The 26,193-nt window shown below is 33.9% G+C and overlaps 3 protein-coding genes across 8 annotated transcripts in view; 1 reads left to right on the plus strand and 2 right to left on the minus strand.

The window, feature by feature from the left end:
* The window catches only part of LOC123673550 (bestrophin-2), a 69,773-nt gene extending 68,391 nt beyond the window's left edge, over positions 1-1,382 (minus strand). Inside the window, exon 1 of the mRNA XM_045608107.1 lies at positions 988-1,382. Coding sequence (XP_045464063.1) covers positions 988-1,058 — 71 coding nt within the window. The 5' untranslated portion in view covers positions 1,059-1,382. The remainder of the gene's footprint in view (positions 1-987) is intronic.
* A 2,234-nt stretch (positions 1,383-3,616) lies between these two features.
* LOC123673551 (tumor susceptibility gene 101 protein) overlaps positions 3,617-26,193 on the plus strand; it is a 38,976-nt gene continuing 16,399 nt past the window's right edge. Inside the window, exon 1 of the mRNA XM_045608108.1 lies at positions 3,617-3,850. Within this exon, the coding sequence (XP_045464064.1) occupies positions 3,632-3,850 (219 nt within the window). The 5' untranslated portion in view covers positions 3,617-3,631. The remainder of the gene's footprint in view (positions 3,851-26,193) is intronic.
* LOC123673552 (L-lactate dehydrogenase) lies at positions 6,896-25,412 on the minus strand. 6 transcript variants are annotated; one of them, XM_045608111.1, is made up of 8 exons: positions 22,189-22,332; positions 21,885-22,118; positions 21,699-21,834; positions 16,033-16,170; positions 14,570-14,687; positions 12,761-13,108; positions 10,189-10,430; positions 6,896-7,257 (listed from the first exon to the last, which is right to left on the minus strand). In XM_045608111.1, the coding sequence occupies exons 2-8, from the start codon at positions 21,992-21,994 to the stop codon at positions 7,093-7,095; spliced, it is 1,257 nt and encodes a 418-aa protein (XP_045464067.1). In that variant the 5' UTR covers positions 21,995-22,118; positions 22,189-22,332; the 3' UTR covers positions 6,896-7,092. The 6 variants fall into 6 exon arrangements, with proteins under 6 accessions (XP_045464067.1, XP_045464068.1, XP_045464069.1 ...); XM_045608112.1 differs by having other exon boundaries at positions 21,885-22,136; positions 22,189-22,327; XM_045608113.1 differs by having other exon boundaries at positions 21,903-22,282.

A 26,193-nucleotide genomic window follows, 5' to 3' on the forward strand; every position in this document is an offset into this window, starting at 1 on the left:
TTTAGACTTCATTCTAAAATCATACATACGACTCTGTAATCAAAATGCAAAAATTTGGCTGAAATGCATCTTAAAAATAAACAATGCCTCTCTATTTTCATGGATTTATCATTTTTTTCTGGACAAATCGGATTTTCTTGAAGTAATTTTTTTTGAAAATCAGGAGAGGATAAAAGAAAGTGAAGTGAAGAATAGAAAGTACCTTCATTTTCTAGGATTAGACATCATGATATGTGCCAAAATTTTGTCGCTAAATATTCATAAGCCGTTGCTTTGATATTTATAGCCAATTCCCACTTGAGTGAAATAGTTGAAATTCTTCGAATTCAAGTAAAAAAGTATGAAAAACGAATAATGGATCTATTCAACGAGAGACTAACTTATCTGATGTGTATTCAAAAGTTTTTCACCATAATCAAATGTTATTAAACATTGTTGTTGAAAATGCAAGCTTCGATGATTCATATATGTTATCAAGAATTAAATATATCGTTGTGAACAATCAAATAATCTCATTGAAGAAACTGAGTAATGAACTCTATGATTTTCCATCTGGTAAGAGTGAAATTGATTTTTCACAAATAAGTATCCGGAAGTAGGTATTTTGCTTCATGGCATACATGATTTCAATGCAAAGAAAAATCAGATAGTTCAAATGGTTATGTGTGACAACAGACTCGGTTCTGAAGTAGAATAATAGGTCAATTCTATAATGGAACCATAATGTATTGTTCGTGGGCTCTTCTTTCACCAATTTCCATACAACAATTTTAGAAAGACAGTGAATCTGAATCTTGGCTAACTTTTACTAGGCGTATAACTGAAGAAAACTTTGGTTGGTAGTTTAGTCATATAAATAGGTACCTTTGTATACATTTCAGTTGGAAAATCAAATGATAAAGTTTTGTATGTTATATTCACTGAGTGAAAATTCCCTATATCAAATAACGTTGACTTTTAGTCGATTGTTGCTATTGCCGTACTTACAGTAATAAGACTTTCCAAAAACATCCAAAAGTGCTCCCATTGGGAACATAATTAGTATAAGTTATAGTCATTGTGACAAAGAGCGTTCAATGTTTCAACTATGTCATTTCACTATCACTTTCAAAGCACCACAGAATCACAAATTCCAAATTGAAAAGCAACAAAGGTAACAGAAGGTGCAGAAAGCACGTTATGGAACCGTTCCACTGTCACATACCACACCGCGAGGTCTCTTGCGTGTTGACTAACCAGATCGTATACCATCACCTGTTGGTTTAGTGCACAACCATTGAAATGGAACCATAGTGGGGCACACCTCACCCATTAACTACAATTAGAGGCGAATCTATTATGTACAACTAACGAATAAGTGCAGAATGTAGGTACAGCATTAGCTTGACTTCCTGGTTTTGAATACATAAGATATCTTTATGGCTGGAAGGATCTAGAGCTGAATTTATCGAATCTAAAAAAATTAAATGTGAAATTAATGAATTTCTTATCGCTTTTCATTCAATGGCTAGAATTGGTGAATTGGTTTTTATGACTTACGAAGTCAGTTATAAACTTCGTTTTGGTTCATTATTTTCATTAATAAACCTCTAGACCTATTCAAGGAATAAATATTTCAAACCCACTGAAATCAGGATCAGACATCACCTCAATGGAAAAATTGTAACCGATTAAATTTTCCTATGTTGTTTGTAGAATATGACCTCCTGGATAATAACTCTATAGGTCCAACTCAATCCTATGACTAGAGATACAGGGTGTCGAAGTTGGAAAATTGTATTTCTTCAAAGTAATATTTCTTAAAGTAAAACAACTTGAATGAAACACTTTTGCCCGACAAATATTGCTTACCCAAAAGATAATAATTTCAGACTGGTTTCGAATAAAAATTATTGAAATTCGTTCAGTTCATGATTCACCTTGTAATTGAAAAAGCCGTCCGTGGAATTTTCCACTTCCTTGATCTTCCTTAGCTCAAGTACACTATATAAATGTCCAACTGTACTAGCATCAGCTTTGCTATGACCCGTTTTTGAGATGCACTGGGTAATATATTAAGAGGAGCGATCGCTATTACAAAAGTTGTCAATAAATTTCATACAGAGTAACAGTAATGCACACATTGGCGTTTACTTATTGATATTTTGTCATTGTACAATGAGAGACATTGTACAGAATGTCCCAAATTCGTAGCTCACTGAGAGCATCTCAAGAACTGAAGGATGTTTTTTTTTAGAGCTATAGAACTTTAAATTGCAATAAAACAACGATGGTTTATTCTATTGACATGAATTTTATTTATCCGCATTCCGCAAGATAATCTTGTGGCATTACATTTTAAATATGATTTCTGACATATGACCGCCACGGCTGGCTCGGATGTAGTCCAATCTGGACGTCCAATTTTCGATGGCTTTTTCCAACATTTGTGGCCGTATATCGGCAATAACACGGCGAATGTTGTCTTCCAAATGGTCAAGGGTTTGTGGCTTATCCGCATAGATCAATGACTTTACATAACCCCACAGAAAGTAGTCTAGCGGTGTTAAATCACAAGATCTTGGAGGCCAATTCACAGGTCCAAAACGTGAAATAAGGCGGTCACCAAACGTGTCTTTCAATAAATCGATTGTGGCACCAGCTGTGTGACATGTTGTGCCAAAAGTCTCAGTCAAATATTTGCGCACTTTTTTTTTGTCAGTGCGCATGAGATCTATCATGTTGCAACCACAATGTTTCCATTGGAATGTTATCTAACAAACAAAATTATGTGTCTAAAAATTTTGAAGGTGAGAAAATTCACAGGAAATTTGTTCTTATCTCAAATCAATCTCTTATCAAATTGTTAATCTTTTGAACAAACTGCCTTTTGACATTTTGGAGATTGGTTCACGGAGACGTTTCAGAGTAAAGATTTTTGAAAACCTCATTTCGTCCCCGCAATCTTTTATTTCCCTTTCTGCAAATTAGGTATAAGTAATTACAATGTTTTTTTTTTGTTTGTTTCATTGGGCTGAGAGATTATTACTTTAGTTGAATTGTTTCAATCTGTATAGGTAAATGATGTTTTTTTTGTGTATACATTTTTTTGTCTTTCATGGGTTAGGTGGAAGAGCAGACACTTCACTTGGAGTGAACTGAACCTCGCCCTTTGCCATATTAATCTACTATGATGTATTTTTTTTCTTTGTCAACTGCAATAAAGACATATTATTATTATTATCTTCATTAGTATAGATTAGTCAGACAGTAGTCTGCACTGCCTGACAATAAACGTACCTAAGCTAGAAGCTGCATCGATTACATTTATGTTAGCGAGCGTGCAGCTGACAGCATTTCGTTCGCTCCTCGAAATATCTGAATTTGAGGTAGATATTGTTCTTCTTTTTTCGAATCTCCGTTGTTCCCAGATTTGGAGGATTTGACTTGGTGATGTTTTGGTTCGTTTTTCGTTTCGAAACCGATATTTCCGAAGATATCTTCAATTATGTCGATATGTAAACATTGTAAAAAACAATTGGCGTCAAATCGGGAATCAGCTAGTGTCATATGCGCGGGATGCCATGAATATTTCCATGTGAATGGAGTCTGCTGCGATGTCACAAAAAATCAGGTGTCAGTATTGAAGGATATGCCGGGTACAATATGGAGGTGTATTGAATGCAGAGATAACACATCGGACCAGACCGACTGCACAGCTGTCCCAGAATTCACTGACGGTTCCTCTACTCCTCGGGGATATCCTGCTGATGATGCGAGAATTGTTTGTGAGGATGATTTGGATACGATGATCCGGTTGGTTCAAGAGATCCAGAGACTCCTAGACTCCGTCAATTTCTGCTCAGATAAGGTAAGCGACTTCGTTAAGGGCAAGCTATCACAATAACAATTTTGGTGTTTTATTTTCACCACGGATTGGTATACCCTTAGATTCTGATGAAAAAAACACTTGGATATTTATCCTTATATTGAATAAGAACAAATAATAATGACAATGTGAAATGAAACAAGGTTATATGAACTAGTGGACTGTATTTCTATGGTTACGTATCTGCTGATTGCTGTCTGTACAATTTGAACTTACTGTGAACACAGGGATGTGGAATTAGAATGAGGATGACGGTAGCGGCCAAGGATATCGAGTTGAGACCATAGAACTAGATATTTGTTATTTCTTGTTCCTTATGAGCTGGCCTTAACCATGTATTGAAAATTGGAACATAATTTAAATGAATAACCTCAAACATACCGCCAACCTTGAGACCTGATGGTTTCGAAACAATTAATAAAAATTATGAACATTATACAAGAATAATGAGAAATCTTAAAGCTAGATGTGAATCAAACTATTTGAGAACTGTACTGAACATTTTTCAACATTAATTATTGTCAATGGGAAGCACGCACAATTTTTGAATTGTTCTCATCCCTTCACCGTTTTGAGTCATGACTGACACTACTCTGATGAGCCCATCTGCACCAGGAAACAGATTCTGAACTCTGTCTCTAACTTCCACTTCAAAGGGGGGAGGTGATCTTCCTTGAGAATGACCAATGTTCCTGGCTTCGATAGATTTCTACATTCCGTCTTCCTTTTTGTCCTTTGTTGAAGTGTAGAAATATACTCAATAACCATCTTGACCAGAATTGTTGCAGCATTTGAGTTGCTCGTTGGTACTGGGTCAACCTATTAGCTTGTACTTCCTCTAGGTTAGGTTCTGGGATGGCTGTTAGGGGTGCGCCGATGACCTGGGGTGAGTGCCTGAAGATCTTGTGGGCCCGATGATAACGGTGTCCAAGGTCTTGAATTAAAACAAGCTTCTATTTGTGCTATTATTGTGTGTAATAATTCAAGAGTTGGCGTGAAATTGGTATTAAGTGACCTATATAAATGGAATTTGGCTGCCCTTACAGCTGATTCCCAGATACCACCTTGATGAGGTGATCTACTTGGAATGAAGCTTAATTTCATTGATTCTGAGGCTAATGAACTACCAATTTCATTTTCATTTTCAGCCAGAATTTTCAAAAAGTTTCTGAGTGCAGAATTAGCACCGACAAAGTTTGTAATATATTTACTGGTTTACCTCTCCTACTAATGAAACGTTTCACGCAATTCAAAAATGAATCAGAGCTCATGTCACTGACTAATTCTAAGTGAACAGCCTTTGTAGTAAAACAAACGAATATGCACAAGTACTGCAAAGTGTTGCAATGTAACCCTGATGAAGCCGCTTAGACGGCGAAACAATTGTCGTAAATAATTAAAAATCTGTGGAAAGTAGTAAGTGTTTACATTTATTTTTTACCAAATCAATATGATTTTCCACCAAGTAAGGACTGAATCAATTAAATAGTTCCATAATGATTAATTTGAATATTTCTTTCATCTTTGATTTTTATATTCGTTACTATTATATTAGGCTTCTCATCATAATGAAAAAAAATAATCTAACAGTTATCCTCATTATTAGAGAATCTTTCATTATCAGCGTTGTATTACATAATTTTTTTCGTTTGAAAAAATTTCATATAATTGTCAATTTCGTAGATATAGGTATTTAAAAGCCAACCAAAGATAATCACTTTAAGTGGCAATCAGTTCCAATCAACCACTGTAGAATAATTCGTTGTAATGTTGGTAGCACTATATAAAACAATAATTAAAAATAATAGCATTCTTGTTTCATACATATTCAAATATCCTGTTTGTGTTCAGTGAGCTACGTACCAGATAACATTGAAATTATTCAGTCGAAAATAAAGGTCCCCTTTTATGCATGATGAAGATTATTGTAAATTAAGATTGAAAGCGTTCATTTTTTCTGTATGTAGGTAATTAGCCACATCCTTGGTTTTTCCATAAATGATACGGGGGTAATCGAAAGTAAGTATGAACATTAATTTGAAATTTATTAGGCACCTTGAAAAAATGAATAAAACTATGTGAGCTTATTCAAATTTGTATTTATCTAATTTTATTTTGGAATTTTGAATGTGGATTTTCGCTTCAATACAAGGTGTTTCATTGAGAAACTGAAATACTCGATAGGACGGTAAAGGACACCAATATGTTTCTAGATCTACTTTATTCGTTGGCTCTGACTGACTTTGTTACAGGGTGTTTTGAGAATTTTGCTCATTTCTCAGTGTTTCCACATTTTCTCTATTTCTCAACTGATTGTTATAGGTGCTAAGCAGTGACATTAAACGACCACCACACATCCCTGCTTTGTGCCCAATGGAAAAGTTTTATTAGCAACAGCAACCCAGGGTCAGTGGAATATTAAATGAAAACATATACATTGCAATCCAGTTACCACCTATCAGACGATCATGGAAAATTTTAGAAAAATAAACAAGATTTATAATGATTATTTTTCGATTATTTAATTTTTCAACAAAATATCGGTTTACTTTGAAGACAAGTTTGCTGAGTTAATTCATCTTATTGTGGTTTTTAATTGCAGTACTCGATAATTGCAGTCAGTACCTACCCGATTGAAGTCTTCGCTCGTCCAAATGAAATGTTGTCATATACATGGACTAACTATACATGGCGTAACTGATAATTATTAATTAAAAGAAGGGTTTTCTAATAGCAAGGTCTGCACTTGAGATCAATGGTGCAATCGAATTGTTTGTTGGTGACTGTCAACATGCAACACTTGCGAAAATTGTGATTCTGGCTTTGTAATGGAGCTATGAAATTTTTATAAGAGACATATATTTCAGGAACTATAATTTAAATTTTTTCCCAATATCAGGTTACTGCAAAGCTATATTACCTTAGTGTGGTTTTTTCAGCTTTCAAGTTAGTACCACAGAGAACTCGAATAATTCCGAATAGAAGAAGCTGTAAGTACAAAAAAAAAAGGAAAAATATAAAACCAAATAATAAATACTATTTTAATTGTATAAATATAAAGATATACCTGCTAAAATTAACTTATACACAAATAATTTGGTCTCTTAAAGAGATAAAATAGTCATTTCATCCATAGGAACTAAAGATCATGAAGAAAAACTTAGGAGCAATATCTAAATAAGTGCATCGATGCTTCATAGTTAAAATTGGTTAAATTTAATTTTCTAAATGACTAATCCTGATTGAACTTCGTTTATCATCTTTGCACATTCGCGAAGTTTCTGTAGTTCTACTTCTTCCAATTTCTGTTTGACGATTTTGGTCAATCCGTTTTTACCCAGAATCGCTGGCAGTGATAAAAATACCTCTTCCTTGATTCCATGAATACCCTGGAAAAAATGAACCATCTTTAATCGAAATAATCATTAAGGAAAATGATGTGATACATATAATATGTACCGGGTTTTTCACTATAATTTGACCACCCCCTTCAACTTTGTAAATAAAATAGGTACAAAAAAATGTTTTCTCTAATTCTGTGATTATTCCGTTCATTCTTCCACATCTTGTAGAACAAAATCGTGCGAGAATATATCAGAAACGCACAGTTTTCATGGTTATATTTTATTATTATATGTTGGTACTCCGAACTTTCCGCCACGGCTTTATCTGTCAATTCATCATTTTGCCTTAAAGAAATCAGTTCTGCCAACCAACATTTTTCAATGCAAAAATCACTAAATTATATTTATGGAAATATTTCATTAATTTCAATGAAAATGCAATGAATTAGAGAAAATAATGTATACTACTCGTACAGAAGGCTCATTCTACCACTCGTTTATTCCAAAACTCGCCACTTCGTGGCTCGTTTTTGAATTTTGAACTCGTGGAAGAATATCAATGCCTTCTGCACTTGTATTATAAATAACTATTCTACAAAAGTTTCACGAAATCGACTGGTAATTTTTTAAGTGATTTCACAAAACGAAATATATATATAGGGTGGGCAACATATTGATAGCAACTTCATTTTTTTCAAGTGGAACATCCTGTATATTTTTCTATATTTGACTAGCTCTTTTTCCCCTGATTTCGAATATATAACATATGTTTGGCCTTCTCTCTTATTCTGAGTACCACAGAGTTTTAAATTTTAAGAATTTAATTTTAATTTTTAGTCAAATATAGAAAAATATACAGGGTGTTCCGTTTGAAAAAATGAAGTTGCTATCAATGTGTTGCCCACTCTGTATATATTTCGTTTTGTGAAATCATTCTGAAAAACACTAGACGATTTCGTGAAACTTTTGAAGAATAGTAATTTACGTAACAAGTCCGGAAAATAGGGTTTTTTTGGACGAATAGACAAAATTCCAGGACGAGCGTGAGCGAGTCCTGGAAGTCTGTGAGTCCAAAAAAACCATTTTCGGGCGTGTTGCGTACAATATTTTTTCGGCAACCATGTAAAATAACACTATCGCTGCTGCTTTCCATATTTTATTGCGATTGCGATAAAAAAACATGCAAATTTTTGACAACTAATTTCATATGAACTGTCAGCCGTTATCTCGGTTGTTATGGATTCTATGATTCTTTTCCGGCCTAGTCCGGGAAGTACGTACTTTCCGGACTAGGCCGGGAAATGCTACTTTCTCAGAGAAAAAGCGTCCGGGAAGTGAGTACTTCCCGGACGGTTGCCGAAAAACTTAATTTATCGTAATGCCATTGGATGTACAATATTTTTAGTTAGTCCATGAGGAGTATAAACAAACAAACTCGATGGTTTTCCAACTCTGGAACACGCAACGTACAATTGGCCGTGAGAAAAACACGGATTTTCTATGTCTAAGCCACAAAATGTCATCGTTTGACATTCCAAAATCAACAACTCCTTATAAATAAGAAATTAATTGAAAAAACATTTTCCAGTAGACCAAACTGTGAATCTAAACCATTCTCGAATCTCCACGAACACACACAAAAAATTTCATCAACATTGGTCCAGTCGTTTAGGAGGAGTTCAGTCACATACACACGCACACAAGAAATATATATATTAAGATGTACCGGGGTTTTCACTATAATTTGACCCCCCCTTCAACTCTGTTAATAAAATAGATACAAAAAATGTTTTCAACAAAAGTTTCACGAAATCGACTAGTGTTTTTTGAAGTGATTTCACAAAACGAAATATATATAGGGTGGGCAACATATTTATAGCAACTTCAGTTTTCCAAGTGGAACACCCTGTATATTCTTTTATATTTGACTAGCTGTTTTTCCCCTGATTTCGAAAATATAACATATGTTTGGTCTATCTCTCTTATTCTGAGTACCACAGAGTTTCAAATTTTAAGAACCACCTGGCAAGCTAAGTATTCAGTTTTCAAGTGGTAGGCTGCGATAACTCAAAATGCCCTATTTTGAGTTATCTCGTTGGCAACGATATGACATACGTTTTTCACTATAAATTGGAATTGGATCATTTGGATGCAACTTCATATATTCTCTCCTTGTAACTATCTTATTTTTATTGTTCTTCACATAAAGCGAAAATATTTCAAATTTTTCCGCTTCTGTGTAGTGCATATTCGATGAATAGTTTTATTCTTCTAGTAACAAAGTTAAAAGGGGGGGGGGTGGTGCTCAAATTATGGTGAAAAACTCGGTACAATTTTGAACTAGAGTTAATGTTCTTATAAACATCCTGTACATTTTTGGTCCAAACCACAAACAACCTCATGAAGTATCATGAGATTGTTTGTATGTACAGTTCTTTTTTCTGCAGAAATTTTCAAAAATGTGAGTCCTCGTCGTCAAAATGTTTCCATAAGAATCCCATTAACTCATGAACCGTTGAGTTTTTACCCAAATTATGGCATATTGCTAAAATTTTCATCAAATATCTGATGATGCAATAATAAACTTATTGTGCCATTTGAAATGAGAAAATAGTAGTCTGTTTCCGGTATAAACAGAAGTTGAAGGGATCTCGAAATATTTCACAGAGAAACATCATTGTCTGATACCCCAACATGCAAATTTTCAGCACTAACTCATGATTAGTTTGCCATAAACATCTAATAGGCCATCGCGGTGAATCAACCTGTATAATATGCGGAAGCTTGTGGCAGAGAAAAAAAATGTATGTCGATATCTGCAGTGACCGCAAAGGAAAAATATTCAATGTGGTACTTATAATTTCTAAAAAAACCAGCACGTTCCTTCTCTTAACCCAAATTTCTGCTAGTACGAATATTTTTAATCAAAAAAATGTCAATCGTGCTAAAGACTCTCATTGCAATTACGTAACTAACCTTAACATTAACCGATATGGCATGCAGTTCAGATGAGTTTCGTAAAATACTCCTGACAATCGATCCTACACTCAATCCTACGGCCCAAGAAGTATAACCCTTCAATTTTATGACTTCGTAGGCTCCGTCGATGACTTGCTTATGGATTTCTTTCCATTTCTCTTCGTCCTTTGCGGTCCCAGCTTCGGGATTGAGTTCTCTCAAACAGACGCCAGCAACATTCACACCAGACCATACAGCAACTGAAAGCATTATTGGGTTGATATATTTACAGGTATATACCAAAGACTTAATAGTATATTATTCAACGAGCAGTAATGTAGGTCATAATTCACGCAGATGAAGTTTGCATCACGAGCAGCAGGCGAGTACTGTAATTCATCAAGTGAGTTATGACCATTACCGCAAGTTAAATACTTTAATTTATCTACTACTATAACAATAAATACCAAAATACAAGAATAGAGGAAGAACTTTATTGAAAAACCCTAAAAGTCACCTATAAACGTCAAAATTATCAAAGTGACATTCCTTCCCTCAATAACAATAATGGAATGTTCCCTTTCGGCCAACCAAATAGAAGCACAGAAGTATAGAAGCACAGATCCACCTTTTCCTATTGATTATAGTGAGTTATAGTAGTGAGTTATTATAACTCACGCTGTTTGTTAATGAATACTATTTATGTTTCAAAAGCAGTTGAATAATGAATATATAATTCAATAGGATTAGATGAAAAATATTAATGAATGAATGAGTGTTCCTCTTCAATGTCAAAGTGGGGATGGTCAAAGGACTGAGGTGGGACTTGATTAGATATGATATCACTATTCGTTTGATATTTTGGAGGTGTGTGTCACGACAGTTTTGGATAAGATGAGTTGATAACACGACATGTATTTAAAAACAGACATTGATAGTATCACTGGGAGTGTCGCAACAAGCCATTTCAAAACGCCTGAAAGTCATGGGAATGATTCAGAAACAAAATTGGCTGCCTAAGTCTAATCAGAAATCTCAATTGAGCTGTTGAATCTATTGATGATCTATCTTTAAGCTTTGTAAATAAATTCGAGGGGAAACCATTCGTATAAACATAATTATATGTAGGTAGAACAAAATGTTTTCGTTGCACCTACTAATCCTGCCTATTTTCTAAATGAAAAATACAACATTTTTTTGTAACTATATAAGTATAGCATATTCAAAGTCACTTGAAGGAAGCAAGAATATTTCGATTATACAATGTAGCATGCTACATGCTACATTTCAAATTGAATATATTCAACTGAAGAAGATAGTTGATGAAAATCTGGGCGTACGCCAATATGTATCTTCGTGCATTTGTACCCGATACAGTGAAAATGTCATATCATTTCTTTTCTTGGTTTCTTTGAATGAATATCGATAATCATCGCAGTTGAATTTATATAATTGTTTTCCTCTATTATATTCGTAAAACCCTCAAAAAAGGTTTTTTCTGTATTTTCTCTACTACATTCCTTATTAGTGTTCCTGATAAACGCTGAAAGTTTGATCATTATTTTTAATTATTGGTGAATTCAGAGATCAGAACCACGACTCGAAACAAACGACTGTGCTCGGGCATTTTGAGTTGTAACAAAGAGGTTACACATAATTATGTGCCAAAATTATGTGTAACCCCTTTGTTACAACTCGAAATGCCTGAGCACAGTCGTCTGTTTTGAGTCGTGGTTCTGATCTCTGAATTCACCAAATGGACGGGACAAAAACCCAGGTCGATCAAACACCTCTTATACACAAGTTTTTTACAATTTTAATTTCTAAAATATCTAGTACTTATCAGAAAAATTGACATACAATATTTTACAAAATGGAAATATATACAAGTGAATCCGAAATTTATAAATGTACAAGAATTTTTAAAATTCACAAATTACTTCCCTGAAGAGATGGAAGTCCTAGCTCTGTACTGAGCAAATCTTCCTTCACTGAAGTTGATAAGAACTTAGGTCTGACAGTTCTGCAATAGTAAGGGAGTAAATACTGCGGCTTGTAAGCTGACAATTGACAATGATGTTGGGCTGTCTTTTGACGAAGGACTCTCATTGTAATGATCAAACTCTCAGCTTTTAACAGGAACTCTAATCAGGAATTTAGTACAAAAAAAATATCATACAAAAAAAAACCTTTTTCGAGGGTTTTACGTATATAATAGAGGAAAACAATTATAAAAATTTGGCTGCCATAATTATCGATATTCATTAGAAATCAGAAGAAGAAATGATATGACATTTTCACTGTATCGGGTACACATGCACGAAGATACGCATTGGAGTACGCCCACATTTTCATCAAATTTCTTGTTCCGTTGAATATATTAAATTTGCAATGTAGCATGCTACAACAAGGGTTGTCCAAGTTTCTAGAAATTCCTGTGGGGTCAGTGAATTAATTGCCTAACAATACTTTCAAATAAACCCCGGTATTTAGCGGATCGCGGTATCCACATCAAAGGGACATTTGACCAAGCGTATTTATGGACTAGTTGAAACTGAATTTTCAAAATGAATCATTTTCATAAAATTACCACTGCTGTCTCCATGCTCCCCAATGATGTAACCATGACAACTGCTAGGGGCTACTCCTAGCTTCTGAGAGAGCAAAAACCTGAATCTGGACGAGTCCAAATTGGTGCCGCTCCCTATGACTCGGTTTTTGGGAAATCCGCTAATTTTCCAGGTTACGTATGTCAAGACATCACAGGGATTGCTCACCACCAAAAATATCGTATCTGGGGAATATTTGACTAGTTGAGGAATGATGGTCTTGAAGATATCTGTGTTCCTTTGTACCAAGTTCAGTCTTGATTCTCCCTCTCTTTGTCGAGCTCCAGCAGTAATGATGCATATCTTGGAATTTGCAGATTTGGCATAGTCTGAAAACAGTAGAATGGTCAAATTAAGGTTTTTGATGATTATGAGGAAGAAGTTTCAATGGGTCTCTCCATTTAAAATTCGGTAAGATATCCAATCGTGCGGAAGGCAGGTCGACAGAGAGATTTTACACATCAGTTTTTCATTTCCTTATACCTCAAAGAATATTCCAAATAAAGGGTGTTTTTTTTTAAGAGCTATAGAACTTTAAATTGCAATAAAACAACGATGGATTATTCGATTGACATGAATTTTATTTATCCGCAAGATAATCTTGTGGCATTACATTTTAAATATGATTTCTGGCATATGACCGCCACGGCTGGCTCGGATGTAGTCCAGCTGGACGTCCAATTTTCGATGACTTTTTCCAACATTTGTGGCCGTATATCGGCAATAACACGGCGAATGTTGTCTTCCAAATGGTCGAGGGTTTGTGGCTTATCCGCATAGACCAATGACTTTACATAGTCCCACAGAAAGTAGTCTAGCGGTGTTAAATCACAAGATCTTGCAGGCCAATTCACAGGTCCAAAACGTGGAATTAGGCGGTCACCAAACATGTCTTTCAATAAATCGATTGTGGTACGAGCTGTGTCACATGTTGCGCCGTCTTGTTGGAACCACAGCTCCTGGACATCATTGTTGTTCAATTCAGGAATAAAAAAGTTAGTAATCATGGCTCTATACCGATCACCATTGACTGTAACGTTCTGGCCATCATCGTTTTTGAAGAAGTACGGACCAATGATTCCACCAGCCCATAAAGCGCACCAAACAGTCAGTTTTTCTGGAGGTAACGGTGTTTCGACATACATATGAGAATTATCTTCACTCCAAATGCGGCAGTTTTGTTTGTTGACGTAGCCATTCAACCAGAAGAATGAAGAAAAGTTGAATGGAAAACTTTGAAATTCAAAATCCCAGCTGCTAACATAAAATATTATCACGAAAGAAATGAAAACAGGTATTTAAAAAAAGTTACATAAAACATGAACTCTATCGTTTGATATTCCCTTGAGAAAAGTGTGCCATTCAAAGTAAAAATTGGATTCGTTAGACTTTATTATGTTTTTTTTTCATGGCAATAACAACATTCCTCTAAAACGTGTAAAAAATATAAATTCTGAAGTCTAAAGGGAAAAACTCAATATAGGTACCACTACTACTGCCCTAAAAATATTAAAATACATAAAAAGTTTTGAATGGTTGTAAGAGGTTTAAACAAAATCGAACTATTGATTTCCAAGTTATGAATATCAAAAATTTAGGTAAATTTTCATGAATGACCCTGTATCTCCGAAACAACAAGTTACTTTTCTTAAAGGCCTAGATGACCTACATTCGGCACTAGGCTATGACCAACCACTTAGTTACACCCTGTATATCAATTTTTAGTTTCGTATAATATTTAGAAGACTGACGTTTATTCGAAATAAATAAATTCTAATTTCATATAATACCTTTTCCAGCATCTATTCTAGGATTCCTTAAGAATAGCGAACCATGCTGAAGATCCAGCAACTCCCCTTGCATTTTTTTCTCGTCAACATCGATCAAAACCACATCGCTAGATATTCCCTGCAAACAATTAATTTTAATAGGATTTATAGTTGTCGAGAAGTCGAACGAATTTCTGTATAATCATGTTGTAAAACAGCATTAGTCAGAATTTTTAGTATAAAAACTGAATAATTCGAAATGCAAGATGCGAAGCCTCAATATTATATGGTAAGTAATAGCAAATCGTTATCAATTGATTGAGTTATGAAGTAAACAAAAACTTTCATTTTTGGACGAAAGAAATAGTAGCTTTATTACATGACATCAAAGATATTGTTGAAACATACTCGTGAAGCATGAATAACATTCAAAAAGGTTGAATATTGCTATCGGTTCAGTAAAATTTGTTTATTGTTGTATTTCTCAATGCCCCTCTTCATGGGCTAATAGATTCTTATTTCAAATGATCCTCAGTTTGTCCTATAAAGGTGTACGTACACTATTCCTGTTTTGTCTATTTAAACTTATTTCATGAATTTACCTAGTATTTAATTTATATTATATGAAATTCCATTATTCCTAAAAATGTTGATACGATTTAGGTTTTTCGTTGATTTAATTCTTTGATAAATTATGGAATTCTATTAAATACCTCTTTTACTATTCCAGATTTGAAAACATTATTTATTGCGATTTGTTTTCTTTTTTTATGTAATTTGTGAACATTCTGCTGTCTCAATAGTATTCTAGTTAATCTATATAGCATGCTATTAAAAAGTTGATGATTTCTGTATATGTATAAAGGTACGGATGAAGTAGACTCGCATCAAATTGGAAAATCATGGTATCAGCGAAACAAATATTGTGAAATTTGAGAAATCATTTATACAATTATACTAGGTCATTCACAAAAAGTTAATCATTAGGATTTTCTGAGAACCAAATGGAATATATTGTTCTGAAAATTGGAATGAGGCAACTTTGGCTAGTTTAGTCTATGTAGAAAATATTTTCCTTATTATACAACTTCCGGTCATACCGGAAGTTGGACATCTTCCTGAACACTTTCCTATTTCAACTAGATAATTTTTACGTCACAGAGTATAAATGTAATATAAAAGATTATCGAAAACATAGATTCGACATTTGATGAAATGATTTTTTTATATTTAAGTTTTCAGAAATTATTTTTGATTTACATGAGAAAACTCGTTCAATCGATCTTATTTCAAATGGTCACCATATTTTTTTAGAAACCAAAGTGATTTCCAACTACCGGTTGTACCGATAGTTGCATAGGAACTTGCACTTTTGGCTGATATTCAGTAAATTCAAATATTCAGACCAGATGATAGCGTCCTATTTTCCAAAACTACGATCGACCCCTTATGGATAGAATTGCTGAAATGAGAAAAAAACTAACCTGAGTTAATATGGTGAATGCACAGGCCATCCCAACTTGACCACCTCCGACAATTGTAACTCTATCGTTGGAGTCCAGAACCGGTGTTGATATTTCGGTGAGGAGACTTTTTTTTGTTTCGGCCATACTCTTGTCAATCTGAAAAAGATGCCATTGAAACAACCATATCAGGAAGAACTTTTTATAAATATAGCAGATTATTTCAAATTTTGATTTTCCATGAAAAATTTATAGAGTCGAAGTTTTATTGGATGGTAAGATATCTTGAAATTAGTTACCGAATCATCGTAATGCCACCACAGATTAGAAGCCATGACGAATGTGCTGTGTCGACTGCTCGTTAGATATTTCACATCACAACTAATTCTAAATCGAGATAATCGAGCACTGTCAACTGTATAAACATTGTGACTAAAAGTTCCTTGGGATATTCCCGAGATTAATAAAGATTCGAGATTGTAGAAATCTCAGCAAGTATAGGGAGACAGTGAATAATTATTTTTATTTTTGACGATTTAAATGATAGTGCACAATCGATATATCGAATAGCAAATTTATAAAAAGTCCTATGTGTAGAATCAAAAATTTGAAAAAAAATGTATCTAGCGTCCCGAGGTTTGCCCAGAAATCTATGAAATTTAGTGCAAAAAAACTATAGCAGTATAGCATATTGATCCTCCTTGAAACATTGGATATTCTATTTGAATATTAGTAGCATCTAATGTAGAATCACTAGAATCCAAAAATCAAAAAAAAAAAAATTAACTATTTATCTGACGTCCAGAAATTGCAGAAATGCAGAAATTTATGAAATTTAGTGCAAAAATTTGTTACTATAGCATGTTGAATTCGTATCTACATAATGCAGGCAAAAAATTGAGGAACAAATTTAAAGAACCTCAGTCCTGAGGAAACGGTATTCTAACGGGTGTTTTTTTTCGAGGTATGTATATAATTTTAAGTTGGCATTACTGTTCAAGATGGCGACCGATTTGAGAGCTGTCAAGTGATTTATTCTCAGTTTGGTTTGGCAATTCATCATGAATAGACCCACGCCTGAACAACACTTGCAAATAGTGCAATTTTATTTCGAAAATAATGGTTCTGTGCGGAATACGTATCGCACACTACGTCCATTTTATTTTGTTTAGCGATGAAGCGCACTTCTGGTTGAATGGCTACGTCAACAAACAAAACTGCCGCATTTGGAGTGAAGCTTATCCTCAAGTGTATGTCGAAACACCGTTACATCCAGAAAAACTGACTGTTTGGTGCGCTTTATGGGCTGGTGGAATCATTGGTCCGTACTTCTTCAAAAACGATGATGGCCAGAACGTTACAGTCGATGATGATCGGTATAGAGCCATGATTACTATCTTTTTCATTCCTGAATTGAACAACCATGATGTCCAGGAGCCGTGTTATTGCCGATATACGGCCACAAATGTTGGAAAAAGTCATCGAAAATTGGACGTCCAGATTGGACTACATTCGAGCCAGCCGTGGCGGTCATATGCCAGAAATCATATTTAAAATGTAATGCCACAAGATTATCTTGCGGATAAATAAAATTCATGTCAATCGAATAATCCATCGTTGTTTTATTGCAATTTAAAGTTCTATAGCTCTAAAAAAACACCCTTTATAAAATTATTGTTATGAGAATAATGAATACTAGCGCTTATAATTTCGAACCTTTCAATTTCTCAAATGTTTGTTCGTAATGAACTAACCTGATTTCAAATACCGATGATACTCGTAGATATCCATTGAAATTTTTCACCGTGTTTTTCTTTTTCAATTTTTTTCAACGCGTCGACAAATTTCACATTAAAAATAGAAGTGACAAACCACAGTGTGAAACGTCTAGTATTTTTGAGTGCTCTCGGTTCCCAAACACAGCCTTATATAATTTCATAAAAATGTACATAAATATTTCGAATTTTGAGGCGGCAATGGTTTCAAACTCGCTGCTGACAACATGTGTTCAAATGCAATTATGTCCGCCCGTAAACAAGATAACTCTTCGAATCTCGGATACCGAGTTATCTAATATTTGATAATGGGCAAATCCGATTAGGAGATCAATGAATTTGAATTTAAAAAACTGTTGATGGGGTCAATTATATTTTCCTCAGCTCATTATTTTCATTAACCAATAGAAATCAATGAAACAATATCTTAAATAAAGAATTGGGTTAACAGATTAACATATCACCAAGTATAGATCATCCTTCACAATATCTTTCAAAGATAGACGAAAATAATAATTTTCAAATTTCCATATTCAAGTAAGGAAGATATGCATTTCATAGAAGTCTTTCGAAACCTTAGAAATTTATTAGAAAATTATTTTGACGAATTAGTTATACTTAATAATTTGCATTTTCATTATATTGAGGAATAAACAGAACGCAGATGAAAAATTGAACTTACGTGAAAATCACAAAAAAAAATTGTTTCATATACACGCTTGAGCCAAGTTTAAACACCTACTGTCAGTTTTCTATGGGACAATGTCCCTTATTAATTTCTTAAGCAATCTAAATCGCAAATTGTTATGAAAACATCTGCCAAAATTCTAATTGAAGTTATTGAACGGAATCAAATTAATCTGGCACTTTTGTTAATAAAAGCAAAAAAACATTAACAGCTTTCAGAAATAAAAGCCGATTTCGTCATCACGAAAAAAACAGATGAATCTCGATATCCGTGTTTGCAGTCAACAATAGCATTTACTTTTTGGGACTAATCAATCGGTATCAAACCAAATATTTGATATACATAACATCACCACATGGCTGCTCAGAATCAAGATTTATAAGGCAGGATGCCAATTTCAAAACAGAATCCATATACGGGGTGATTCACCGCGTTGGCCCATTTGCCGTTTATGGAGAAATAATCCTAATTTTGTTCTGAAAATTTGCATGTTAGGGACCGGAAACATACTATTACTTCCTTATTTCAAATGGCACACCCAGTATATTAATACATCATTAGATAGCTTTTTTGATGACAATTTCAGCAATATGCCATACCTTGGATAAAATGGTTCATGAATTGATGAGATTCCCATGAAAAAAATCGTGGTGGCGACGACTCTCATTGTTTTGAATATTTCTGCAGATAAAGTTTTTTCGCGAAAACATTTTTCATTTTGAATTCTGCAAATACATATTATTATAAGACTGTTTGTGGTTCGAAACAAAATTGTACAGAGTGTTTATCAGAAGATCATGAACCTGGAAAACTCAAATTCATCGGAATTCAAGATTTTCAAATTAGAATGTATGTTTTTTATTATTTCAGTCAATTCTACGTATCAAAAGATGAGGGGACTTACTAATGCAAACCTTGTACTTAAAATAAATACTTCAAGAGTTATTGAGTAAGAACTTTAAATGAGGAAAAACCGCTATATCTAACTGTGTGGAGTAGTCTGTGACTTCCGGAAAACACAGAAAGAAACTAAAATTGTATTTTTCGATAACTAAATTTGACATTAATTTCATGAATTGTAATCAATTATTCCTAATGAATTTTATTGTTTTATGGATTTCTCTTCAATCCCAACCCAATGAACAATTAATTACAATACATGAAATGTCAAATTTAGTCATCGAAAATTATAATTAGTTTTCTATAAACGTTTAACAGGCCATCGTGATGAATCACCCTGTATTTACCAGATAGTTTTGTGTCTGAAACGTACAAAGTTCGATATGAAAAAATTTAGATACTTTTGATCCCTCAATTTCAGGACAGAGTGATATATCATCATTCCATCAGAATGTTTGTAATTTTCGAATTTTGAGCAAGAAATAGTGCCAATGCCAACTCACTATTGTCATTCTCAAATTCAATTGTGTCTATACCTACATTATTTTTTGACCTAATTGAATTTTTCACCAATAAAAAATCTTCTTGTTATCGCACATCCTCATAAAATTTTGATAACCAAGTAGAAAATTTCGAATCAATAAAACGGTAGTTTTAGAAGTTCAGGAAAAATCTCAAATAGTTACACATAGCCAAGATAATAGGAATAGATAGGTGATATTTGTACATAATTCAATAAATAAATATTGATTATTCAAAAAACTGCTCAATGAGATTGTTGAAATTGTTTTGTTAATAAGTTTAATATAAGTATACAGGGTGGCCATTTGAAAACGAAACAGACGAGATTACAGACGAAATAAAGTTTTTCGATAGAAATGCTCGGACAGGTCGATTTTTGTTTCGAGGGGGACAACTTAAGATGTAGGTTACGGACGCATAGCGCTTCAACCCTTGCTGCTACAACCCCCACCCCCAATTTTTGAATAGGGAAGATGGGGTGAGTGATACCTCAATTTAAAGGTATTTTTATACTGATTTCAGCACAGTAATTGTTTTTTCATTTTATGCATTAGTTCTCGAAATATTCATGCGTTAGTTAGTTCCATGTTTCGTTTTTTATTAGCCACGGACCCGGTTTCTTGAAACTTTGACACTAATTCCAAAACATACTTCCTATTAACATGTTTATCTAAATGATACTTAGTTAAGAATATTTCGAGAACTAATGCATAAAATGAAAAAACAATTACTGTGCTGAAATTAGTATAAAAATACCTTTCAAATGAGGTATCACTCACCCCATCTTCTCTATTCAAAATTTGGGGGTGAGGGTTGTAGTAGCAAGGGTTGAAGCGCTATGCGTCCGTAACCTACATCTTAAGTTGTCCCCCTCGAAACAGAAATCGACCTGTCCGAGCATTTCTATCGAAAAACTTTATTTCGTCTGTAATCTCGTCTGTTTCGTTTTCAAATGGCCACCCTGTATATTACTTGATGTAGAGGTATCTTTTATTTTGAGAGGGGACTACCACTTTAAAGATAACCGTTATCATAAAAGTTGTCAAAAAGTTGTATTCAATAAAAATATCATACATAGTAAGCGAAATATTTTAAAGTAATTTTTCTCTGAGTCTAGCGATGCTTTCAGTTGGTACGAATTTTGGACACCCTATACAATAATAGTGTACTCGAGCCAGGGCTGGAGTAAGTAATTTTGGCGCCTGAAACAAAGAATTTTTCGGCATTTTCTCAAAAAATTGTTCTGAAAGAAGACATAGGTAAAGTCCATAACTACAATCTCCGTAAAGAAAACTTTCGGACAACCATGCGTCAGAGTTTTTTGTCTAACAGGGTCTTCCAGTAGTTTACCTTTTGATGTGGTAGAGGCCGAATCTGTGAATGGTTTCATGAATTCTTTTGACAGGTGGACTAGTGATGGAGCGAATGTGTGAATTTACTTTTCAGTTTATATCTTTATTTATATTCATATTTCTGAGTTTAAAGGTTCAACTCTAATTTGTATAAATAATAATAACAATAAAGTATCACGTTTGCATGGTATGTTACTCCGCGAAATTTTGTGCAAAAAACCACATGAATTTGAACAAGCGCGCAAAAGCTCTTGACTGCAGTAATTATCATTTCTTCAGTAATACCTAGATACTGATACCTTTTCCGATATTTCACACAGGGTTTATTTATTATCATCAATGGTAACATACTGAGGTTATGCAATTCAAACTGAAACATTTCTGCAACATTTTGAATGAAACATGAAGTTTTTCGCTAAATTCAATGAAGTTGTGTCCTTAATCACTTACCTCATCAATGGTGGACATTTTTCTACAAGCGTGGCGTAAGAGAGATGTAGCAATTTCAGAATTATATTCATGTGGATACTTCTTATTACTACTACTTATAGAAAACTCTTGAGATTTCTGTCGGACAAGTCTCAGACTGAAAGAAACGTTGTTGAAAAAAAAAATTTATGAATTCTGTTTATAAACCTTATCCAGGATTCACACTTGTGAGGTTTCGTTATAAGGGTTGTATATCTGGATATCGAGAATGAAACCAATTTGTAAAATGGGTCTTTTCCACATTGCGTCAGGAACATAGTTCAGCAAACAAAAGATTCCAGTTTGTTCCGGTCAATTATCGTCCCCACTTCTGGGTTTTTGATAGTTTTTGTCAGCATCAGATCTCATCGACTTCTTTTCGAATAGGTTGAATCGTTTGTTCTATTCAAGTGGGAGGGACTAAATGTCAATATAATATTGTGTAAGGTTACATTAGCTCCAAGTCACGTACCTTGAACAGGTATTCAATGGTCTTCTCAAGAAAGGCATTTCAGAGGAACCCCTTGAGAAAATTTATGTTGACTGATAATTTGGATTCATAACGTCAAAATATTTCAAATAAGTCACAGAGAATATTTGTCATTTAACGAATGTTCATTTAAATTCGTGGTCAAGAGTGCTGTGGAGAAATTAGGTGGATTTTCTGTGTAGCGCTCAGCTTATAAAAAATAATCTAATTGGGGTTAATCAATTTTCCGTATAGTAAAAAAGTAATAAATCAAAGTACCTAAAAATTGAGTACCTACAATGCTATTCTCCTATCTACTAAATAATAATTCAGCCTTATTACTTATTCACATCAGAATGATCTTCACAGTAGAAAATGGTTGAATAATTAAATAATAAATATCTTGCATATCGGCACTTGATTGCGTGGACAATTGAAATTCATCGAAACTCGAGATTTTCAAATTGGAACCTCTATTTTTCATTATTTCAGAAAATTCTACATAAAGGGTGTTTTTTTTTAGAGCTATAGAACTTTAAATTGCAATAAAACAACGATGGGTTATTCGATTGACATGAATTTTATTTATCCGCAAGATAATCTTGTGTCATTACATTTTAAATATGATTTCAGGCATATGACCGCCACGGTTGGCTCGGATGTACTCCAATCTGGACGTCCAATTTTCGATGACTTTTTCCAACATTTGTGGCCGTATATCGGCAATAACACGGCGAATGTTGTCTTCCAAATGGTCAAGGGTTTGATGGCTTATCCGCATAGACCAATGACTCTACATAGCCCCACAGAAAGTAGTCTAGCGGTGTTAAATCACAAGATCTTGGAGGCCAATTTACAGGTCCAAAACGTGAAATTAGGCGGTCACCAAACGTGTCTTTCAATAAATCGATTGTGGCAAGAGCTGTATGACATGTTGCGCCGTCTTGTTGGAACCACAACTCCTGGACATCATGGTTGTTCAATTCAAGAATGAAAAAGTTAGTAATTATGGCTCTATACCGATCACCATTGACTGTAACGTTCTGGCCATCCTCGTTTTTGAAGAAGTACGGACCAATGATTCCACCAGCCCATAAAGCGCACCAAACGGTCAGTTTTTCTGGATGTAACGGTGTTTCGACATACACTTGAGGATTAGCTTCACTCCAAATGCGGAAGTTTTGTTTGTTGACGTAGCCATTCAACCAGAAGTGCGCGTCATCGCTAAACAAAATTGCGCGATACGTATTCCGCACAGAACCATTACTTTCGAAATAAAATTGCACTATTTGCAGGCGTTGTTCAGGCGTGAGTCTATTCATGATGAATTGCCAAACTAAACTGAGAATAAATCACTTGACAGCTGTTAACTCGATCGCCATCTTGGATAGTTATGCCAACTTAAAGTTATATACCTCGAAAAAAAACACCCGTTATAAAAAGAAGTAGGGGAATACTTAACAAACCCTATACCTAAAATGAATACTCCAAGAGTTATCGAGGAAGAACCTCAAATAATTTCATGAATTGTAATCAAGTTTTCGCAATTGAAAATTTTTTTGGTTTTGGAATTTCTCAATTATCCCAACGATCAATTAATTACAATTCATGAAATGTCAAATTTATTAATCAAAATATCGAATTTCAGTTTTTTTCTGTGTTTCAGGAAGTTACAAACTACTCTCCAGAGTTAGAATTTGCGCTGTTTCCTCATTTAAAGCTCTTCGTCGATAACTCTTACAGTATTAATTTCAAGTAGAGGGTTTGCTCAAGTAACTCCTCTTTTTATATGTAGAATTGACTGAAATAATAAAAAGTCCAGGATCTAATTAGAAAATTTTGAATTTTGATGAATTTGAGTTATCCAAGTTCATGATCTTCTGAAAAACACCCTGAAAATTTTTGGTCCAAACTGCAAACAGTCCTATAATACTACGCAATCGAAAATGAAATAGGGTTTTTTTCGAAAAAAATCTTTTTCTGCAAAAATATTTATAATAATGACCATTTTTTTTCCATATGAACCGCATGAACCGTTGAGTTTATATCCAAGTTATGGCATATTGTCAAAATTATCATCAAAAAAGCTATCTAATGATGCAATAATATACTGGTTATGCCATTTGAAATAAGGAAGTAGAAGATTGTTTCAGGAAACCGAAAATTGTAGAGATCTGAAAATATTTTAGGCAGAAAGACCATTATCCTAAACTCGAGTATGCCAAGCTTCAGCACAAAATTATGATTAGTTTTGCATAAACGTCTAACAGGGTGAAACACCCTGTATTTCTAAGTGACACCACGTTGCATAAAATTGCATTTCGGCGGCCTCTTTGAAATTTACTTATAATAACGGTTAAATAAGTATGTGAATTGAAAATAGGCACTTCCAGGTGCTCAATGAAAAGCTCTGAATTATTTGAGAAGATTTGGATTTGGAGTTATTATTTTATCGATTTTTCACTCTTAAAATTTTCCTGCAATTCTCAACACTATTATTTACTTTATTTTACTCAATCTCAGGTAGGTATAGGTATCTAGGTACCCACCTATGAGAACATTTGGAAAAATATTTGAGGCTTTTGCGGTCATTGCTTAATATTACTTGTTATTTCGTGTAAATACGGCCGAAATACCAGAAAAACAATAATTAGTTTCTAATTCAGAATTAAAAAGTAATCAAAACTACATAAACTTTCGAAGTTTCTATGAATAAGAGTTTGCGGTATCAAACAATTCTATGATTTCGGTTTATTTTTTCTTTCGATTTACTACACGGTGTTAAATTTGGAAATTCATGTATAAAAATTTCAAAGGATCAGAGTAGTACAGTCGGTGTTACTTCCAATTGCGAAATGTTTCAAGAATAAACCAAAATACAACTCTAATAACAGTATAACATTCAACTTGTTGATTGATTCATTTCCTTTTTAAACAACGTTTGTTCGAAAAATTCGCAATACAATTTTTGTCGCACAAAGAATGTCACAACTCACCATCATATATTGCAAATAATAAATCCCCAACTATTCATTTACCGCATAGGTTAGTAATGAAATATTTCACAACTCACCGTCAGATTGCGGGAATAACACACAAAAATCACTTTTTACACTCCGTACAGAGTCGCCTAGATCATCTAACTGACCGGGGATACTGACGACGAGGTGTTTTATACAAAGTAAGTTCTGAAGAGTTGGTCTGGATGATGAATAAAATACTGGTAGCCCTGCCCTGTCGGCGATTCCTCAATTCCCAGAAGTCGAGATGTGGACATGCTTTCAGTCAGGCAAGCATGCAGCCAGACTAGTTGACGTGACGTGACCCACTAAATGAATTTCTTCGCTCAAATAGTTCAGTGATATTCAGCATAATTATGGGAAGTCTATGTTTTTAATTCGCAAAAATATTTCTCTGAAAAATTATATCAATCAAAAATGTAAAATTCAAAGAGACCGCTAAAACGCTATCGAATTTCATATATGTAAAAGTTTGTTTTTATTATGGTTTCAACATTTTATTTGTGATTATTTTGATAGGGTTATTTTATTAGGGTTATTATTTAGAACAGTACATCAAACAGAAATAACGCTTTGAACGAGATGAAATTTTCCAGACACACTCCAAATTTTGAGTTGTAGATCGAATTTGGTTTTTCAAAAAAACAACATTTTTCGCCAAGGTAACTTCACTCATTCCTCTCATACACTGTCGATTAGTTAAGTGATCTATTTGAAAGGTACTCACTCAATATTTAACATCATTTAATAAAAATAATATTTATTTGCACAAGACAAATTACCTCAAGATACATGTATGTACAAATATTCACCATCAAAAATTTACATGGTTTGTCAGCTAGTCAAATATACACTGCGCAAAAAAATTAACGCACATTATGGAAATCTCAAATTTATTCTACAACTGAAGGTGTTCTCAATGATAATTATTTTTATCAGAATTATGCATGCATATGTTATCCACTTTCAACGTTTTTCTTCAATACAG

This window comes from Harmonia axyridis, chromosome 2 (assembly GCF_914767665.1).
Source record: "Harmonia axyridis chromosome 2, icHarAxyr1.1, whole genome shotgun sequence".
Taxonomy (NCBI): Eukaryota; Metazoa; Arthropoda; class Insecta; order Coleoptera; family Coccinellidae; genus Harmonia; species Harmonia axyridis.